Below are 21,851 nucleotides of genomic sequence, written 5' to 3' on the forward strand. Positions count from 1 at the left end.
TTTTTTTTTTTGAGGTCCTACAAACTAGCATACAAGCAAAGTAAAACTCTAGAGATGTCTGTTTGCTTTTAGAGGCAAACTACAAGGTCCAGCACTTCAAACTTCTAAATTAAATGCTGCAGTATACGCTTTGCTTCTCTTTTATATCTGCAGAAAGACAATTAAGAATGGCAAGAAACGACTGCCCTAGGCATGTTGTGCTGATATTATCAACAAGTGGTTATTTTGCACAATGAGAATTAACTGTACTACGGATACCCAGAGAAAATGTACAATATCTTATGTTGATATGAAACAAAACAGACGTGATATAGCTTTTTTGTACTTAAAACCTGTATGTTCCCTTCCCAAACTTAATAAAAAGCAAACCCACCCTTTTCCTCCTGTTACACACAATAATGTTTAGTTTCCAACCCTCCCCTTTCAAATAAAGTGCGCTGTCCATGGCAGACCATAGGAATAATGCAACAGGAAAAGCCCCTTTTAGTGTACTATTTAAAAAACAAACTGAAGTCGATTCAGCTTTCCTCTGGCTCTTGTGAAAGAGGAGAAGCCTAAGAGAGGGGGAAAACACCCCCTTTACTGTCACTGTTGTTAGTAGACATAGCCTTCATTATATGGGTGGGTGTTGCAGCAGCCACTATCTTGCATGTAGACCATGCTCTCGTCAAAGTGGGACAGGGGAACAGTGTCCTCCTCATTGATGTGGCGCTCCATGTCAGTCTTCAGTAAGGGGCGCTGGTTGTCTGGAAAGGCCATGGAGAAAAGCGCTTCAGGGTCGCAAACAAACTTGTAGACGTATCTTTCTCCAGCAACCTTACGATAACAAAAAAAGGTAGTATAAGCGTTACGTTTTTGCAACTCCACATCCAACAGATTTCTGAAGAACTCATCTTCATTACACAGTTAATAACGAGGCAGCAGAATGGGTAAGGACAATAGTAAAGACTAGGGATCTGCAGAAGCAGACTATGAAGAACTGTCCTGATTTTGAGACACGTGATATCCTTTTGAAAGATATACTAGCTATTTTACTTTCAAACTTTGTTTGTGGTTGTTTCTTATACTTAGCCACAAATGGAGCTGTTAGTATAGGAAAATGTAAACAAACTGTCACTACAGAGGCAAAATAAAATGACTAAGTCCAACACTGTGTGCGAAGTGGAAAAAAGAATCACATTGCATGATAGAGATCTGAATTTCACTTTATGTAGATTGATTCATACTTAAGTATAAAAGCACTTAGTTATAGTGCATGCTGATTGTACAGGGACAGCATAAGCAAATACATAAGCTAATATGTACTTAGCAATGGCTCATGCAAAGCCTGGGACATTTAGATTTGCTTATGGAGTGGCAGTTTGTCCAACAATCCCAGTTTTCCCTTATTCAGAAATACCACTAAATGTCTGTGTTTTGTCCACTTAAAAGCTATAGAATGATATTGAAACAAAACAAACAGAATTACTGCCTTACTAAAATCTAAAATGAAAAAAGCTACTCAATAGTGCCTCCTCAAGTGCCATATTTAAAGAATTATAGTAAAAAATATGAGCAATATTGCATTCTCATCAACTAAAATTATTTGAAAATAAAAATCCGAAAGATCATTGCTTCCTGCAACACCATCTAGCAAGGCACTGAAAATGAATGCATGAAGATGGAAAGGTATTGCAAACTTAACTGTATTCTTATGGGTGCAAAACAGTCTGTAGCATCTCCTTTAATTTTCATCTTATCTTTTCTACAAATGTTATGTTTTGGTAAAGACTATATCTGCAGGAGAATTTTTTTTTCATCAAATTAACATCAGGAAATTTTACAGACTGAAGTCTGCACTCAGAAACAGGATATTTACACAGCCTATTACCAGTACTTAACTTAAAACAAAAGGGGAAAAATGTACGTGCACATTTTGCAGTAAAGAAACTTGCTATGAATTTGTAACCTCCATTAGTTTTAGTGTAAACTAAGTTGCCAGATAAAATGATCCAAGGGAAAGTTTCAAACATTGCTATGTTAGAAAAGTAAGCAATCAAATTAGTTTTTAAAATATGTATTAAATACAGTCATATACATAATAAAGGAGTAATTAAAGAGTTAGCAAGTTAGTTGTCAGAAGAACATGTTAAATGGATGTGTTCATATTATCTTCCTATCCTCATCTTTTCAACTTTTTGTACCCTCTTTGCCACATATTTTGGGCTACCTTTGAATTATCCATGCAGCCAAAACTAAAAACTGCAATGAGGAACACCTCTGTCTGCAGCAGTACCCAGAAAATCCAAGCATTTCTGCTTCTCCCTGTCTGTACCTAGTTTCCAGTCCACTTCACAGAAACTCAGAGCACAGTTAAATGACACACAAAAATGGATAGGGCAGTGTTGTTGAAGTACCATAAGCACAGGTTATGCTGTCCCCTAGCTGACCCCTAGAGAGTGAAACAGGTGATCACTACAATAATCCCAGAGTAAAAGTAAGAGAACATGTAGTAGGTAACTCCAAATGCAGACTTCAAAAGTCCTACTGGAAAAGCTACCTAGCAACTTGGGCTGAGGGCATTGTTTTCACTCATGCAGCTGTCCAATGGAAGGTTTAAACATGTTAGTCATCACAGATCACAAAATGAATGTGCAAAGATATGGAAAAAATATATAACACAAGGTGTTCATTGTGATCTTTGACCATATCTAATAATTTTCTAGAAGTAGGAGGTCTCTCATGCTGTCAAACTACATAACTCTACATAGCATGATTTAAAAATATACACAGAAATCAGCAAACCACAGGAAAATAACAGGTTGAATGCTGTCAGCAAGACCAGGCTGTTATACATAAATTTTTGTTAAATATTTCTCATAGTTCAGTATACTATAAAATACTGAATTTCACTTAAAAATAGTATTATTACAAAATTATTATTACAAAAATTGGTAAAATATTTAGTATTTTAATAGGTATAATTTTTCTCCCCTAACTTGCAGTTATAGAAGTATCTAAGCAATGGCCAGTTAATCTAAATCTATAAAATATTATTCTTTTTGTACTCTGCTATTTGCCTTTCCCAGGTTCAAAGAAGCTCTTTTGGATATTTTTCAATGCTACCTCTTTCCCTTTAATCCTGATGTGCATTGTGTAAACTAAAACCACATACACTTTTTACACAGAAAAAAATACCTCGATGCATATACTGGATGTGGAAGGTGAAAAAAAGAGTCTAGGGTTTGTCTAAAGAGATGAAAAACCTATCTAAGCAATGTAGTTATAAGTACTCCTTGTAAACTGAGTTGTGGATTAATATTCAACATTTCAGTGAAATTTAATACAGAATTAGCTGCTCACCTTTTGCATGATTCCTTTTTCATAATAATAGCGAAGTGATCGGCTAAGTTTATCATAGTTCATAGCTGGCCTATTTTTCTGAATCCCCCAGCGACGTGCCACCTGCCACAAAAATGGATTAGCATTGATTTGTTAAATGCATTTCACAAGCAGATCTTATCATCAGATATTTTATTTGGGGATTGAGTGGGGGAACCCTGCAGGTGGAATGCATAAATAAAAGAGAAGAGGCTGCTGTGACCTCAATTTCCCATGTACTAACACAATTTTTAATTGGACTCACCGTCATCCATTAAACTTGGGATAGACTTACTCATTTGCAAACCTAGTGGTGGGCTGGTTTTTGTTGTTGTCATTGCTTTGTTTTGTTTTTTAAAGAAAAACAATGAAAAAATAGTCATATAAAGATATGATAAGTAAAAAATATTTATCAAGCTTCACTGGAAAGCTTTAAAGAAAGATGAAAGCTCTTCTTTAGTTTGTTATAGGAATAATTGCACGATTTTTTTGTGTTTCCCGTCATAAAGCTAATAAATTATATTAAAAACACATATATACAAGCTTCATGAACTAATACGGGCCATAACTTGGAATGATGCCAATGCTGAGATCATTAGAAGATGGGAGTCAAAAATGTCCTAAATACTACTACAATTTAAAAAAAAAGAAAAAAATTAAAAAAAAGTAAAAGGAGGCAGGATAATCACCTGGAAGAACTAGGTGGCAGAATGATGAACCAGACAGAAATTGCACAATTGCAGTTGTTTAATTTCCCTTAAAAATAATATCAAAAAGTAGTCACTAGCAACTTGTGAACCATTCCAGAGAATGATATGGCTTCTGTTCCTATGATTTCTACTTGCCTTTATTCTTCCTGTTTTATTGCCAAAGGTAGCTCTGGAGAAAAAGACTTTTTGTTAAAGAGCTTAACAGCTTATTCCCCACCCAAAATTAAAACTGGTTGTGGGTAACATTTCAATTACTGTCTGAACAAATGACTACCCATGTCAATGGAGAAGGGAAAAAAGAGGTGATGAATTCTTTAAAACACATTCTATAAAAATGTTAGCAAAGTGCATATGCATACAGCTCTGGAAAAAGGAAAGAGTAACCATGTGTCTTCTGTGCAGACAACTCTACAACACTTTCCCATAGGTGTCTGGAGTCTTTTGATGCAAACCATGGGCAACATCCAGCACTGAGAACTGAAGGGGACTAAATAACAACAGTAAAACCCAATGACTTTGATCTCTATCTGGACAGTAATTATTTAAAATTTCGTTTAAAGCATTATTTCCTTTCTACAGTTAAGACTTTCAGGCTTATGTAAATTATCAAGGCTTTGCTAACTTTAGCCAAGTTATAGCTGTATTAAAACATGCCTCCAAATCATGTCAATTTATACCAGCTGTAGATTTGGCTTAGATATGCAACCGTGATTCACCTATTCATCTTTGTAACACATGCCTACATCTATCTTTCTTCATTCCTGCCAAGTTTTTTCCTGCATTAATCACAGTCCTAAAAATCACCGTTGTGTCAAGTTTGCATAATACAGCAAAGTGTATATAACAAAACAATCGTCGAGAACATGTTATATTGTGTGTTATTTTAACACATGTGAAAAGGCAAGCAAGTACAGAAGTAGTCTTTGTAAGTGAGTCTTCCTGTCCTTCATCTGCAAAGCATATATCAAATCATGCTTCGAGGAAGTGAGTTGGGGTTCTAGCCTTCCACTTCATCTTCCTGCTGAAGGTTACTGTGTCTATGAAAAGGCAGCAGAAATGGCCCTACGCCAGTCCTAAACCTCCACAGTTTACAGTCGCATGCTTTCTGAATGAACTATGGTGCCCAAAAAGCTGATACATACTCGTTTCTGTCATCACCCTTTCTACAGGGACATAAATCTGAAGAAAAGGATGAGATACAAAGGTTGTGCCATTGACATCCTAACCTGCCACAGCTGAATCAACAAGCTCTTTGACTTCCCTTCAATTTACACTTGGCAACCAACAGAAGTGTGCAACTTCCCACAGGCTATTCTTATTTTAATCAACAGTTTCTGTTGGATTCACGGCATTCACATGAAAACAACTTAGCCTCCTTTGTACTCCCTGAGAGCAGAAGAGCAAGCAAGTTTCAAGTAGTCTGCCTTTTCCAGATCTTAGGTGCAGAATTGCTTGAAAACACAAAGCAACTGCTGTGCAGTCACACAAGCAGACGATCTAACTTACATCTATCTCTTTGGGGAATTACACAATAAGGAACTCTTAGGGCTTTGTTTTTTTTATTTTCCTTTCCATATCTAATAAAATCTATAACATTTTTGCACCATCTGCTGGGAACGATTTTTCAATAAGATTTTTTGTTCTTTAAAATTTTGGATACTGAGATTGGAGCAATGGATGTTCTGTGGTCAAATCCTTTGATGCACAGTGTCAGGATCTGCCAAGTTGAATATAAGTAGCACAGGAGAACGCCTGGACAGAACAGAGCTGGCACATGGGTCTCTGCAGCAGCCTGCCCATCAGCCAGACCATGTCAGGAAGAAAAGGAGCATTAGTATTGTCTCAATCTCCAGCTACCCTTAGGGCTGTTGATGCATCATGAAACTTAAATGCAAGAAAGCTTTCAGATTGCTTATGGCAGCAGATGGATGGCAAATGGCAGAAATAGCTGGTAGAATGAAGAAGCTGCCTTACACCCCCAAAGCTTCCTACTCAGCTCTAACTCAGAAAGAATCCAGAATGAGAATTTACTGTGTTCTCTTCTATTGCTCAACTCCTTCCAAGCTGCAAAATGTAAACCAGAATGATATTGCTTTTTTACAATACTCATCAAATCATCCACATCAGTATTACAATAAAATTCTCACACACCAGATTTTCTAACAGTTTTCACTGCTGTTTAGAACACAGGATAGATTATTTAATGTTAACAAGTCAAGAAACTTTATGCAATAAAATGTTCAATTTATTCCTGTTTATCACACTAGTGAACTAAGTCATGGTTCAGCAAATGTTCATGAATACAAGCAATTTTATCTACCCAATGAGTCCTTCATGGTTCAGAGAAGCCATGCATGTGCTAGAGTTTTTGCAAGAGTAGGATCTAAATGTTCAGTAAGCAATCTAATGATACAGATAACCAAGAATACACTTTAAAAAAGAGCTTTTTATATTATTTCAGTGGGCTTTTACTGCCTCAAATTCTTAAATTTCTTTGTCATCTGTTTCAGACTTGGAGTCTTTCATTCTACAGATAAAACATTCCAACTTCCCACACCTTTACACAGAAGAGTATTTGATACTAAAGAAACTATTCGGGAACAAGTTTTCAAAGGAATGTAGAACAGAACTCTTCCTGGAAAATAATTCTAAAAAATCTGGGCCCAACAATTAAAACCGAGTATTTTGAAATTCTAGTACTTGCAATATATTCATTATTTCATAGGACTAGAAAATTAAGTCTAAGCTGAAGCATACATATGTCTCAACACTCTCACTGTGAGTTCTTTCCATTACCCTTTTAAAGTTCTAAGAAATGAAATATTGAAGGAAAACACAGCTTAACTATGAAAGAACCGTATTAAATTTCCAGTACAGGGTAGTGGACATCAGGACAATCTGTTCATCTAACCCACCTCCTCTGGCTCAATCAGCTTGAATTCCATGCCTCGGCCAGTCCACGCTATGAAGTGGGAGTTTGATGGGTCATCGAGAAGAGCTACCAAGAACTGCCACAGCTGAAGTGAGCCTCGCCGTTGATACGTGGGTCCCTCACGGTACATGCCTGGTTCCTGTTTGACATCACCTGCACAGAATAATAGCATTAGCTGAGCAATCCACAAAAAACATCATCACTCAGTTTGTTGGATAAGTTGGCAAGGCAATCATTATGGTCAATAAAATTGAAGAATGCTTACTACCCAAATGTCCACAAATGCAATAGTCTCCTTTCTCCTGCTATTCAGTGTAAACACTCTTACAATACCATATTCATACGTGAACAAGTTCCTAAATTCAGTCACACTTTATGGAAGTCTCCCTAAGCCTATCCCCATTCACTTCTGATACATGCAAATCTTGCTTGCAAACTGCTTTGTAATATCCTCTATCTGGAAGAGCTTGAACTATTTTTGCGAGCAACTCTAATGTCTAAAGAACTGCATTTGTGTACTATACTTTGAACAAGCTCCAATTTTGGAAATTCAGTCTGTGCTTCAAAAGCTTCAAAACTATTGAGTGAAACTTCTTTTGCATGCAAATTCTCTAAAAGAAAATTTGACAAAGTATTTGACTTGGACTTAAACAGCATGTGCTTTACATATAGGTATGCAAATCCTGCAGATATGTGAGTTCCTCTGTGGCATATTGGACTTGCATATAAGCACACATTACTTTTACTTGCATCTACATATTTTATCAGTATTCCCCTGAAAAGAAGTAGTTTTTCTAAAATTTCAAATCCAGATGAAGCTGGATTGTTGGTTATATTAAAGCCAACAATATTCTGCTGTTCAACAAGCTGCCAATGAAAAATTGTCCTGCTTCATCCACACTGTGTCCTCTTGTTTTTAAATAATATTCATATGAACAACTCATGTGGACAACAACAGCTGAAAGGTTTGATGCTGATTTTCAGCAAACAATGACAACAATCCTTGAAAAACTGGCAGAACTCCTCATTTAATGTACCAGACCTGCAGCCTCTGTGAATAAACACATGACCTGTTTAGTACCAAACCACAGCATTAGGATGGTCATTACAGAATGGCTCCAAGTAGTGAAAATAAGAATAATAATATTAAAAATGGAGCACTTCCTTTTGTAATCAGGAAATAAAATTGAGTCAATAGCTGTGGAAAACAAATAAATCAACACAAGGCTTTTTGGTTTATGTGAGTTTGAAGCTCCAGTCCTGAAAGGCTTTCTTTTTCAAGGACAATATTTTCTTTTAATGATAGCTGAGCAATGCACAAAGAGCAAGTGCAATATTATAGAAGATCAGGTTATTCATCTGTGTTGATCTTTGATTTCAAATCAAGCAGCTGAGAATCTACTTCTGAAACATCAAAGCTAGTCCTGAGCTTATCCCATTTTGGCTTTACAGACCAAAACATAATAACATACTTGCTACATTTTCTTCAAAAGTCTTCAGGCTACAAGCATAAACACAAACATTTGTGTCATGATATCAGTCTTCTCGAGGACAAGGTGTTGTCTCAGTGAACACTCATTGCAGCTACTGGCAGACTTAGCGCTTTGCAAGCACTCAAACATTTCCAAATATATATTTTTTTAATTTTACCTTTTTATTATTATTTTTTTAATTTTATTTGTATTTCTTTCCTATTTTCATTCCTTCCTCTTTACAAAACTCGTCAAACAAAAAGGCTTTTTAAGAAAGCAATGCACAAGTACTCCTCACAGAGAATTTTAACCTCTTCTAGAACAGGGTCTGATCTCATTCCCATAAATGTAAATATATTTTTGTCACTAGTACTGAAAACAGATCAAGCACGCAGTGGTTTGGGGAAAAATGAAAAATCAAATAAACAACAAGACATAAACCAAAACAAAACCACGTGACAGGATATGTTTGATGGAAAAGAAATGAACAAAAACATTCCAAAGCCAGCATATAAAGCAAACTTTCAAATAAATCACCCTTTCAGTTAATGTGTCAATTCTGTGACAATGCAATACTGGATTAAGCAATCCGTAGAATTAGGGGAAGGCTAATATTATTTAAATTCCTCCATTTATTTCCTACTCTTCCTTACCAACTCTGAAATACACATGACAGTTCAGGTTGAAGAACATGTAATTCTTTAGATTAATTTCACTTTAGAATCTCCCATTCTTCAGTAAACACAACAAATGCTGCTAGACACACAATAGTTTTGCAGTCCACCTAAATAATTCTCAGGGAAAAACAAACAAAACAAAGCAGAAAAAAAAAAAAAAAGAGCAAGAGTTCTCCAGCTTTCCTTGTAGCTATGGTCAGAGAGCTGTTCACAAGTTTATCAGAAGGTATCTCACCCTTCCTATTAAAATAAAGCTGGACATACATACAGTAACTCAAAGAAGCCACTCTAGCAAATTTAAGTAATTGATCTCCAAATTACTTCCCAAAGTTGCAGACTAACAGAGTCATCGGCAAGGAATACTGAGTCCATCTACTTTGTCTATAATGAAATAAATCTGAAATCAACTGAGTTACATCAGGAAACTCATTTTACATTGGAGTAACTGAGGATAATTTAGGCCATTTATTTTACTTGACCCCAGAATCCCTCTTGAAAAAATTCTGTAAGAATAGGTAGATGATTTATTTGTTATCAATCCTGTTGAGAAATAAGCCACTAATACAATGCCTAACATAGCACAAAAACACTTATACCAAACAAAAATGTCTGATATATTCACTCTCTATTATTCATCTCTTCACAGACAGCAAGAAAAGAGGCTTAATCTCAGTAAAACCAGAGCTGTTGCTTTCTCCTCTGTTTTATTAATTATAAGAGATGCTTTCATTAAATCTCTAACAAGAAGAGGTATGTGATCATCAGTGCAATGGAAATCCTCCCATTACTTATCAACAGTGCAGGAACTGAGCTCCACTGCGCCAACTTTGGATACAGAACCCTTCAGTGGCAAAATCTGAACAACATCCTATTGAAAAGGAGACTTTGGTTGCAAGATACAAAGGTCAGCTTTGGTTGGGTGCACTGCAAATGGTGTGTTAAGGAATCTTAAATTAGAACATTACTGACCTTTTTTTTTGATCAGCAACAGAGAAAAGTCCCTCATCTTTTCCTTTTTCATCTCCACACACAAGAAAAGAGAGAGAGATGTGTCGTACATACCGTCAAACTTCTCTGGAACAACGCAAGTGTCATCATAAAACTGTCTAGGTCCCTTTTCATACATACAACCTGTAAGTTAAAGACAAAAAGGTGTTTATTTAAAAGATGCATGGAGAAAGATGAGACCATAGACTTAATGCCAGAGGGAACACTAAGTCATACAGGAATCAAATTAATATCCCACATCCTTTACACACCACCCAATCACAACATTTTGGCCACAGTACAGGAGTGTTTAATTAACGTACACATTCCCAAAAGACTGCTGATCGCAACCTGCAAAAATGAAAAAGCACCCATTTTTCTTTATGATTTATTTCAAAATGTTTGCCTCATTTCCTATTTGAGTTAGCATGGCTTTGACTTTTAACCCTTAGTTCCTGTATGTCTTCTGCCTGTTAGACTAAAGCCCTACTCAGGATTTTTCTCCCCATCTATGCAGAAGACAAGCATTGGATGTTTACTCCAATTCAGGTAATTTTGTTAAATTTATTTTTGTCACTAAAAGACACTCTCTGTAACCTTGCAATCTTTCTAGTACTTTCTTCTGTGTGCATTCCTACTTTGCAATATTATTTTTAATATCTTGACTAATCAGAACTGTATTGGATGCCAATAGCACCCTTGCTAGTGCAACCTGGAGAAGCAAAACTTCTCTTCCTCTCCTGTCTTACTCTGATCCTCTTTAACTCTGTAAATCTTGCATAAGGATTTTTTGCCATATGCCTGCAATATCTTGTTGGGCTGATTTCCCATTGTGAAGCCAAGGAGGACGTGGTCCATCTCAAAGTCATTTTTTCCAATACACTGTTTCCTGATTCCATAGGTTTGGTCTGTGTTCATCATATTAAAGAGAAAAAAAAAAAAGAACATGAAAAAACCTTTTTGTTTAATGTGTCCAGATTACCACGCAATTGAAATTGCTTTGTGTGATTGCCCTGTCCTGCCCATTATTTACTGCTGTGCCATAAAGTTATCAATTAACTTTGTTCCATATCTTTAATGAAAATATTGAATAGCAACACTCCTGATTCCTACAACTGAACAGAAACAAATCCATTCAGTAATGGTTAGCCAGTGACAACCACTTTTAGATCTGTCAGTAAGCCAGGTCTTAATGTATTTAATGTGTACTTTACTGATACTGCTTAGTGCTAACTTCTTAATCAGAATATAATGCAGTGGCAAATTGAATGCCATAAAAAAATAGACCAGCTATACAATATGAGAGACATGTATCTTTACCAATCAAACTTTTAATCTCAACAAAGAATGAAATCAGATTTCTTTGACATGACCTTTATGTCATAAAATATGTTGACTGATTTCTAAACACTGAGAACAAATATTTACTATCTCTGTTTTTTCTGCGTCATTCATAACAACTTTACCACTTCCAAGTACTTACGAGTGCATAATGTGGCTGTTTTTTCTCAGTCTATACCAAGATTAAAACTCAGGTCTGTTGACCCTAGCCCTGCTTTTGTGGACTTTTCCCTAATGTCTTTCACCTCCCTTAGTAAGCTTATACACTTCATATAATTTCATATGCCAACACTCTTACAAATTTCCAGCTTCTATTTCACCTTCCTTGTTGCACACCACCTTTTATTTCTATTTTCTACCTCACCAGAAACAGGTGGATTTTAACAAATTTTGTTACCGTTCCATCTGTGGCTTTTCACTAATAAATGAAGTCTTATTAGAGGACTTTCATTCATACATCTGTTTAAATTCCCATCAATTTCTTTTAATTTTCTTTGGGTTTGTGAAATTAGTCCCTTGGAGGAAAAACAAACAAATTCTGAACAAAAAAAAATCATATACTGACAAAAAAGATACATCAAAGCAGGAGAGTGGACGTCATAACCTCTTTCTCAGTGGTCATTTTTGTTTAGCTCTGCTGGTCTTCTTAATATGTATAAAATGCTATTACTCTGAATTATTAATTTTGACAATGATTTAGGCTCTGCCTTACTGAAGTCATTAAGAGCTCTGGTATATACAAAATGGCTTTACAATTTGGCTATCAAAAAGAACCAGAACACTGAATTTAGAAAATCCTAACAAATAGGGGAAAAAAGCAACAAACAAACATGCACTGAATATTTTTAAGTACAAAATGGATTACTTTACAGTTAACTGAGTCTGTCACACCAAAAGTCTGTAAAATATCATTTGAGCAGAATGGGTTGTATGGACAAATTTTTAACTGTCTCTTCCTTTCAACAGCTGTCGCCCTTGAAAAGCAGAATGAGTAAATTCACAATAAAGTTGATTCTATTCTAGTCAACTTGTAGTACTAGAATCTACAAAAACTTCAGCACAGCAGAAATTCAAAACTGGGAATTGAAAGACAATGGAGTCTTTTCATCAGCAGGATTAAACCAATGAACCTCAAATTCCTCCAGGTTATGGGTTTTTTTCCCCATTTTTCTCATACAATACTTAAGCAATACATAATAGAAAACTTAACTTCTGTTCTGTTTGGGTGAGCCAGGAAGCCTTCTTGCCTCATGTAAATGGAATGGCAGCTAGGCACTTCTGAAAGGAGAAGACAATGCTAGTCAAAAGACTGTCTAGAATTAAAGAATGCAGGTTATCAATGAGACAGACTGCAGGTAAAAGAGCAACAAGGAGGATGCATGTTACAGTGAGATAGAACCTTACAACCCAGTCAATGTTTCAGAGCAGAATGCACAAGGCATGGTGAAAGAGAAAATCATAAAGTGAAGATTATAGATCGCATTCAACATAGGCAGTTGAACACAAATCCTTATTGCAATCAACTTAGCTACAAGCTGAGCCCTGTGACACATACATTTGAGATAATTTACAGATCAAAAAATCCACACAAGGTAGTACAAGTACTTTAAACTCTGTTCTTGTATATCCATCTTTGTAACTAATTCAACACAACATTTCTAATCAATTACACAGATAAACCTGCCCTACCAATCACATTAGACACTTAAAAACTCTAGAAATACAGTATCATGAATATAAATAATGTCAAGGTCAGTCTGCAGTAGGCTATTGGTTTTTAGACTCTGGTTTAGTATTTGGAAAGTTGAAGAAATTTTCTGGAATTGCTATGCATTTAAATAGGAATTCAGCTACACCAGTTTGATCCTCCACCTGTGGATGTGCATTCTTAAGAAAAAAAAGAAACCTCCTAAAATAATAGATAGTGTACATATTCTAAGTAATGCAAAAAACTATTTTCTGTTCCACTTCTACTCAAATGTGCAGGAAGAATGACAAGAAAAAAAAGCAACATAGAAAAATTAATGAAAATTATATTCTTTATATGTTTTTTTGCTGTTAGGGACAGTGCAAGACACATGGGAAAAACAATCTGTGCACAGGGACTTGCAAAGATAAATAAACCATACATGTTTGCCCTTTTAGATCACATTTAACTCACTTCATGGATATCAAAAGTCTTGCTTAACTAAGTGTATTAGATCTCGTGATAAACTTCTACCCTAACGTATGCAATCTGCTACCAGTAACTTGTAACTCTAAGAGATGTAAACAGTGGTTGAAAGAGCAGACATTATTTTTCCAACACTGCCTAAAAACTTTTCCAGAATGTTATTCCAAATTTCACTGTTCACTGACTAGTGATGAGTATCAAAGATATGGCAGGATAAGAAAATAAGGTTTTACAATGGCTGCACAAAACAAGTGAAACACGGGACAGCAATAAGTTCCCTCCAACAGTCCCTGGCTTCTCCTGAACATCTGTGCCAAACTCTTCATTACCACCTCTCAATGAAATGCTCAGTGCATGCCTGCTTTCAAATGTCTCAGACAGCTATTCTGAGCAGCCATACGTTTCAACAACTCAGCGATCACAGAAGTCAAGTATAGCTCTGTAGACTAGAAGTCAAGGCTACAAGTAGTGGTTCACCTGCAAAGAATCACTCATCTTAACAAGCAGACTGAGTTTTAAGGAGAATGGAAAAATCTACGTAAAAAAGAGGAAGCTGAAGAACTGAAACAGATGCTATTTTCTATTTTAGGTAAAAATTCCCTAGTATTGGCAGCAAAACCCTTTTTGACTCATGAACTCCACTCTTGCAAATTGATACAGCAGAGTACACAGAACAAAGAATTATGTATGCATTTAAGAAGCTACATTTTTAGCCAGCTTGGGGTTTCATCTCTCATGCTCCTAAAGTCAATTATAATTAACATCTGGAGTCTTTTTAAGACAAGCATTGTTTCTACCAACATTACTTAATCTTTTGGTTAGCTTGCACTTAAACAGTCCACAGAGGACTGAAAAATACAGCAGGCAAGTTTATTTCTCGTAAAGTAGCTAGAGTCTTGTTATCCTAAAGTGCTATCAGTTAATTTATGACTATCAGAGTGGGTCAGACTCTAATCAAATTGTAGAAACATTTCCAAAGTGATTATTCAATCAAATGACTAACATGGTTAATTAGGAGCCATAAACATTGCTCTGAAGTTCATCAAAGTAATGACTTGCCCAGAAAAATTACTGCTAATTAAATTGCCTGCTGCTTTCATTTCTACCTTATCTAATAAAAAGTCCAACCAATGAAATTTAGTATTGCAGTTTTAAATTGTACTAAATGCTTGACTAAAACCCAGAAGTATTTTTACTAACTAAACAGAGCTACTTCAAAAGAAAACATTTTAGTACAGAAATTACAGAGCAATTATATGTTTTCTTCTTCTTCAAGCATTGTTTCAAGACAACAAATGAGAGAGAAGTGAACATAAAAAACTGCCAGAGAAGAATGTAAGCATATGAGTGACTGGTTTGACTACCTTTCAGCAATTTTTAGCCTTTGAGGAAACAAGTGCCTGGCTTTAGGACATGCAAAATTCTTGCTTCAGACTTTCAGTGAACTAGTTCATATTGTGAAGTTACAACATCTCAAGAACAGCGGAATACAGTTTTCTTGTCATTAAAAGAACATGGAGACAAAAAAAATATATTTATTTTTATAGCTAATCTGAAATATTTAGAGGTCGTTCTTATTGCTCCTATTGATAGCAACAACATAACAGGTGACATTTTATCATGTTGGTCTGAAATATCTTTTCTCTAGGAGGTATTGTTTTAAAATTACTGTAACGTAGACACTGCAGAAGTACTTTTGCCCCTGGAAATGTCACGGAGAAGGTACTAGAAATAAGCAAAAAAGCAGAAAAAGCCCAAACAGATCTCTACAGGGTGAGAAAAATCTGCTGCCAAATTCAGTCAACACAGGTTCTAGATGCAATCATTGAATAAGGCACTTGAGTAGACTTTGGTAAGAAAGCATTTCATGTTAATTACCATGCCAGAATTTAAAGGATTAGGCTGTCACAGCCTTGTGTAACTGTAACTGAGTAGGAAACTTTTAAATCCCCTTTTCTGATTGTTATTCAGAAGCAAGCACCAGGTTTCAGACCCACGATCACACCCTGAGCAGAAACTATTTTCTGCCCGTCTCTTGCCAGAGAAGACGCTGGGAAGATTAAGCTTCCTCAAGCATCAGGATGAAGCAACTTAACTTTCTTCTCATGAATGAAGCAGAAACTGGGGACCTGAATCAGGATTTCCTCTTCAGCTGCTCCTCCAACTCTGACATTACACAGCTTTCCTCACTAAAGAACAAGTTGTCACACTGTGCTCTCACTCTGAACTACTTTTCAGTTCACTTTAACAGCAGCATTCTAAGATCTGGAAGCCGGGGGCAGGGCCCACATACATGTGAAGGAGCAGAGTGTGACATGAGGTGCTGCATCACAGAGAGGCAGAGACCAAGGCTCAGCAGGTGCACGTAGGCCAAATCAGTATTGCTGCAAATGCCAATGGCGCCAAAACTGGAGCCCACCTACTGCTGCTCATTAACTTCTTTGATTTACATTTTATTACCAACGCAGCCATATTAACAACAGAAGCAATTCTCAAAAATGTTTGAAAAGATTCTACTTGCAGTGGACACAGCCACCCACATAACTTAATTTATACCATATCCTTCTGAATTGTCCTTAGTGCGGTCTGAAAAAAGAAGGCACCTTGGCTCTTATTTCAGTGACTCAGAGTTGGTATATTTCCACATACACTTTAATATGCTGTGCTACTTTTCTTCCTCTGGGCAAGAAATAGAGCACGTGCAGGCTCTCACTGGTGCCATGGGGCACAGGAGGACAGGCACAAAGCCTTCAGGTGCTGCAACATGTGCCAGACCAACCTTGCCACTAGGCCTGACCAGCCCATGCTGCCTGCTCCTTCCCTGCGTTGTGCAGGCTCCTCTCTGGTACATGCAGAGATGGCCGGGGCAGTGGGAGAGATTTCTACTGAGTGCAGAGACAAAAGTAGCCTTTTTAAAACAAAATGATCAAGTTAGAACACATCATACTTTTGGCCTCAAACTTGGTAACATCACAATCATGTTGCAAATAACTGTTCTGTTCATGAATTTCCAAGAGTGCTGACAAACTGTTTACAAAGAAACGCTTCATCCACCACCAAAACCCTTTCAGCCTCATGGTGGAAAGCAGCTGTTACAGCCACTGAGAGGCTCTGACCAGCTCAGAGGTGAAGAGCAAGACACAAAACACAGCATTTCAGGAAGAAATGGGAGTTCTTCAAGCTCGATCACAGCTAAGGAAAGTTCATGATCTGTGTTGCACAGGGAGATGTACCGAATGATTCTTTCTGATACAAAACGTGCACAACACATTGAAATCTTACATCTCTGCACAAAAATAAATTCATGTAGAAATACAAAAACTAATGACAGCCTTCCTACACAGAACTCACTTGCGCATGTTCACAACTCAAATGCTGGTAGATTGGATTTTAGTCCAATTACCTATGAAAACACTACCCTCTCAAAAACTACACTGTTACAACACAGTACTACAAACTGGTAAAATCTTGACAAAATGAAAGTCAGCATTAATTTCTCGTTAGCAAGGGCAGCATGGACTATGTAAATGCAAGAAAGTTACAAAGATTAAAAAAATGAATCAGTGTCTCCTGTAAAAATCCATCTGAAAATTAAGCTTGTTTTCCCCAAATCATTATGCTACTTAAAAACATTCAGAATTGAAGGTTTTGTTCTTCGTTTTCCTGACCTCCATGACAAACAAAAACATCTACAAGTATGTGCACTCAAAGATAAAGACAACTCCTTCTAAAAGATTACTAATTAATATTTCTTATTTTCTTACATTTCACTTGATAAAAATCTACCAGGTTGGGCCCTAACAGCTCAATTCTAAGTGCAATTATCACACACAGAAAGAAAACCTTAAGCAAACAGCTTCCTTTCCACAACTTTGGTTTTTAGATCTATGACAGCATCTAATGCATTTTCTGAGACCAGATGTCAACAGCCTGTCTGGGCGATGTGTAACTTTTTATACGGCAGAACAGGAAAACAAAGGCTCATACATTCAGCACTGAAATGAAATTCCACATGGAACCAATCATTTGAGCGTACTTTAAAATCACGTATTTGCTTTTATTAACCTCAGTAACTGTAAAATGTATTTTAAACATTGCTTCCCTTTGAATTCAACAAAACGCAGCTTTTTTTTTTGGGTCCCCTTTCTCCTTTCGTTGGTAATTTTACAGCAAAAAAAACGTCTGTGTTGCTTTTTCTCTCCCGTTCCATCCCCTGCCTGTAGAATTGAAGTTGGACAAACACTGCACGGCTGAAGTGACATATTTGAATGGAATTCAGACCAACCAGTTCCTGTTTATGTTTCTGATTTGAGAATGTAGCCTTCTCATTCACTATACATTAGAAACACACCAAGGCCATAAATGGTGTCAGGTTACAGGCAGGCACGGCCAAGGAGCATTAATCATTACTTTAAGGCAACTGGCAAAAGCAGCAGCTGAGGGAACACTACACCCTTCAGCTCTGCATAAATGGACATTCCAGGGTTTGGTGTGGTTTTTTTTCCCCCCCTTCAGCATCCATTTTATGAATGAAACTTCAGGCTGCACAGAGTCCATTCATATAAAAGCTGTGCTCACAGGGCTCGGTCTCCCGGGATCAATCGGTCTTGGGTAAGGCTGATGTGATTGGTTTAAGGCAGGCTTCAGCCTTCCATTACTGATTTAAAATGCAGCCTGTGTCCATTTGACCTGCGTTAATGCACAAAGAGTAAATCCAGACTGTGCTCTCAATCCTCAAATCAAATCATTAGCCAGTGCCACTTACTGTAACTGTAGATTTAGAGGATATTTATCCATTTCTTTGAAAAAACAGACTGCCGGACAATTTTTCAGATCATACTGTCTGCTTTGAAATGAAATAGATGTATGGCCTCCTGCCTATATGCTCTAAACTTAGTGTTCAGATTTTCGTTTGTCCATAAAGACAACATTACAAAATTAATTCTAGTGTAACTACAGATTTCTTTGAGACAGAATTACTGAGCAGAGGCAATCGGTTAGATGTGAAGCAAGAGAAAAGTTAACATTGTGCCTGCCACAGCGATCTTCCCAAGTCCAGGTTTCCCGTGTTCCTTTCTTCATATGCTATTATTTTCTACTGTTGTACCATCCAACAGCAGATTTGTGTTTATGCCTTTTAGGAGCAAGTACAAAGTGCAGCGCAGCTTAACTGAATGAAACCCATGCTCACTCACCGAAACAACACAGCAAAGACAAGCCCCTTAAACCAGAGGGTGAAATATTTTAAAGCACAGAAACGAGACTCAGAAAAACAGCAAAATCAAGAACGAGGGGAGACTTCTTAAAATTACTGAACTTGAGAGCAAATCTCTGGCCCTTATCCCCTTCTGCCTTTATCCAATCCAGATTTTCATTGAGAACAATTGCAGTGTGTAAAAGAATTTTTTAAGGTCGTAAGAAGTTACAATTTTGAGATACACATACTGAAGTATCACATCCTGGATAAGGGTGAGGTTAGTTCTTTTTTGTGTTTTATAGAATTATGTTGAAAGTACTTCAAATATTTGTAGCATTACAAAAAAAAAATTAAAAAAACAAAACAAAACACATACCAAAAAAAAAAAACAAACCCACCAACCAACCAACCAAAAAAAAAAAACCTACAGAGAATTTCCATTTTTGAAGGAAAGATTAAGCAGCTAGAGGATTTATGCAGCAAGATCTCAATGAGTCACACAGACAGGCTAAGAGTATGCATGCAAACTGTCTACAGAGATTTAGAGGTGGTACATTAATACCAAGGAATTGTTTAGGATGAGCCAAAGAGTTGCAGCTATGAGCAGTGGAATGAGACTGATCAAAGGGAAATTTAGGCTTACTATCAAGAAATATTTCTTAACTGTGAAGTCTATTAGTCTGTGAAATAATCTCCCAAGAGAATAATTGTAGTAATAATACTTAGCACTCACACAGTGCTTTACATTTTCAAAGCACTGTACAAAAATTAGCCAATATAATTAAAGACAGTAGTAGAAGCACTGTGAGTTGTCATTTTAAATGCTGCACTGGTCAAGGCACTAGAGAATATCCTGCAAATCTGCAACGATTCTGACTGCCAGCTAAGATTTTTTTTTCCTTCATACTAGCATCTCCAAATCTCTAAAGTGTATCTGCAAGAGGTATAATATAATATCCAGCTGTTGTAAAGAAAAAAAATCTGCAAACAGATATACTTCCAAGAAACACATTTAAAATCTATTTTTGCCTTGAAATTTTAATTCAACACATTCTCTAATTCTGTTCTTACAACTCTTACATTTCAATAGATGTCAGCTGATCTCTAGGGAAGAATGTGCTACTAGGGATCTTTTTCTTTTTCCACGTTAATTTGCATTTATTTGCTTTTCAAAGAGCACCACATCAGGTATTTGAAAGGACTCTTGCTTTTCATTTGTTCCCAGTCATTAGGTAAATATGTATTTATAACATGGATGGTAGAATGCTAACAACATCCTACGCCAATACAAGGAAACTTTAGTGGTTAAGAAGTGTCATAATTACAACTTTCTGGGCAACTTTGATGCAACTGCTTTGTTGCTAATGAATATGGCCTTTTGACTCAGGACTCTTGCCTCTTGGCTGAACAAATCAAGACTTTTGGGGGGAGGGAGAGCAGTGCAGTGAACAGATTTGCAGGTGGAGCCTCTGCTTCATTTGTTAGAGGCTAGAAGTTCTGCCATTAATGAGGTAGAACGTTTCAAGAAAGGAAAAGATGACCTTAAGATTAATACAGTGGAATGGGCAAATTCAGGACCTAACAAAGGCTATTCAGCCCCAAGGTTTGCCAAAGTAGTTGTTACCTTACTTTAGTGATGCTTTGTCTGATGTCCCTGTACTTCTTCACCTAGAAATTCAAAGGAAGTCACTTGAAGCTAAGCCTTGAACTTAACGTAATACATAATGTTCTTTAAGAATTTTCCAGTCATAGCTGGGCACCCAAAATAAGTAGGTGAATAACCAATGTGTCTCAGTCTCCATTCATCCCTCCTGCCCATTCTTGAGTGCCAAAGGTATCCATCATTTGTGAGGCCTCAGAAGTTTGAGGGACAAGCAATGCAGAGAGCAACACACAGAACCTCGTAATTGTGTCTTGATAGTTTATTATGTAAGTAATGTGACTCAGAAGAAAACTTTCAAAGCAACAGGGTTAGAACCCTAATTTTCAAGAGTCATTTCTGATGTATTAATTGTGAGACTACCCTGAGATGCAAGATCAGCCCTATCAATGCCTCTAGCATGCTTCTCTATCAACAGATAATTTCTACCAATCAGTAATAACTATATGGAAGCAGTAACTCCTCCACTTATCTCTGACTAACACTAACAGGTGAAAAATTTCCAAGTTCTTAGTCAAAGACATAGGCAGAAAAGAACAAACAAAATAACTAATTCAATCAGGTAAAACAAAATGCGAGAATTTAATCTGCAATTTCAGATTTCATTGCAAAACATTTTTAATATTAACCTACATGGATGGTGTAGTAACACAGTATATTTGCGAGTACACTAATTAAAATAGGAAGGATTAAATCTGCAAGGGTCCTGCTTCAAAATAAAGCTCAGAATAGATGGAGCAGCTCAAGTTTGGCCTTTTCAGTTAAATAACTGAATACATGAACTGAATTGTAGTAGTGCTAACAATACCAAAGTGATCATTATTAATTCTTGTAAACAAACATTAATGACATAAAATCCCAAAGTCCTACAAGCTCTTTACTACATATAGAATCAAGACTAACACCTGTGACAAGCAGCCAAAAAAAAAAAAGAAAAAAAATTAGTAGCAGAAAATGCCTGACTGAATGTATATGATGCACTCTGACTTCTAGAAGTGTAGATAGATAAGGAAGACTTATACTTTGTTGACATTTTTCTTTTTCCATTATCTCAAACATTCTGCAGTAGAAATTGCATACCTGCAATTACAATTACAACTAATTGATCTGCCATTTCCCATGTCATAATTAATGTCATGTTTTAATAGAGTTAAAATCATTCCATAATAATGCTTTTTATTCACCAGCCTCCCACAAAGTATAAAAGTATAGTGCACAAAAGCAATGAACTTTTATGAGGCCCTTTCAAAAACATCCCAAAAGGAACATCTTAGTGTATTACGATGAACTTTTTAAATATGTTTCTATATTCTTATCTGAGCTGCAATAAAATAGCATGCAA

General features: G+C 36.5%; 1 protein-coding gene across 5 annotated transcripts in view; it reads right to left on the minus strand.

Moving 5' to 3' along the window:
• Positions 1–21,851, minus strand: part of ETV1 (ETS variant transcription factor 1) — a 63,347-nt gene continuing 41,496 nt past the window's right edge. For 4 of the 5 annotated variants that reach the window (XM_010712719.2, XM_010712722.2, XM_010712721.3 and 1 more), the window contains 5 exons: positions 12,689–12,757; positions 10,214–10,282; positions 6,986–7,155; positions 3,343–3,444; positions 1–816 (listed from right to left, as the gene is read on the minus strand). In XM_010712719.2, the coding sequence (XP_010711021.1) occupies positions 595–816; positions 3,343–3,444; positions 6,986–7,155; positions 10,214–10,282; positions 12,689–12,757 (632 nt within the window). In that variant the 3' untranslated portion in view covers positions 1–594. The remainder of the gene's footprint in view (positions 817–3,342; positions 3,445–6,985; positions 7,156–10,213; positions 10,283–12,688; positions 12,758–21,851) is intronic. The other variant, XM_019616438.1, reaches the window with a different exon arrangement.

The sequence above is a fragment of the Meleagris gallopavo genome, chromosome 6, assembly GCF_000146605.3.
Source record: "Meleagris gallopavo isolate NT-WF06-2002-E0010 breed Aviagen turkey brand Nicholas breeding stock chromosome 6, Turkey_5.1, whole genome shotgun sequence".
Taxonomy (NCBI): Eukaryota; Metazoa; Chordata; class Aves; order Galliformes; family Phasianidae; genus Meleagris; species Meleagris gallopavo.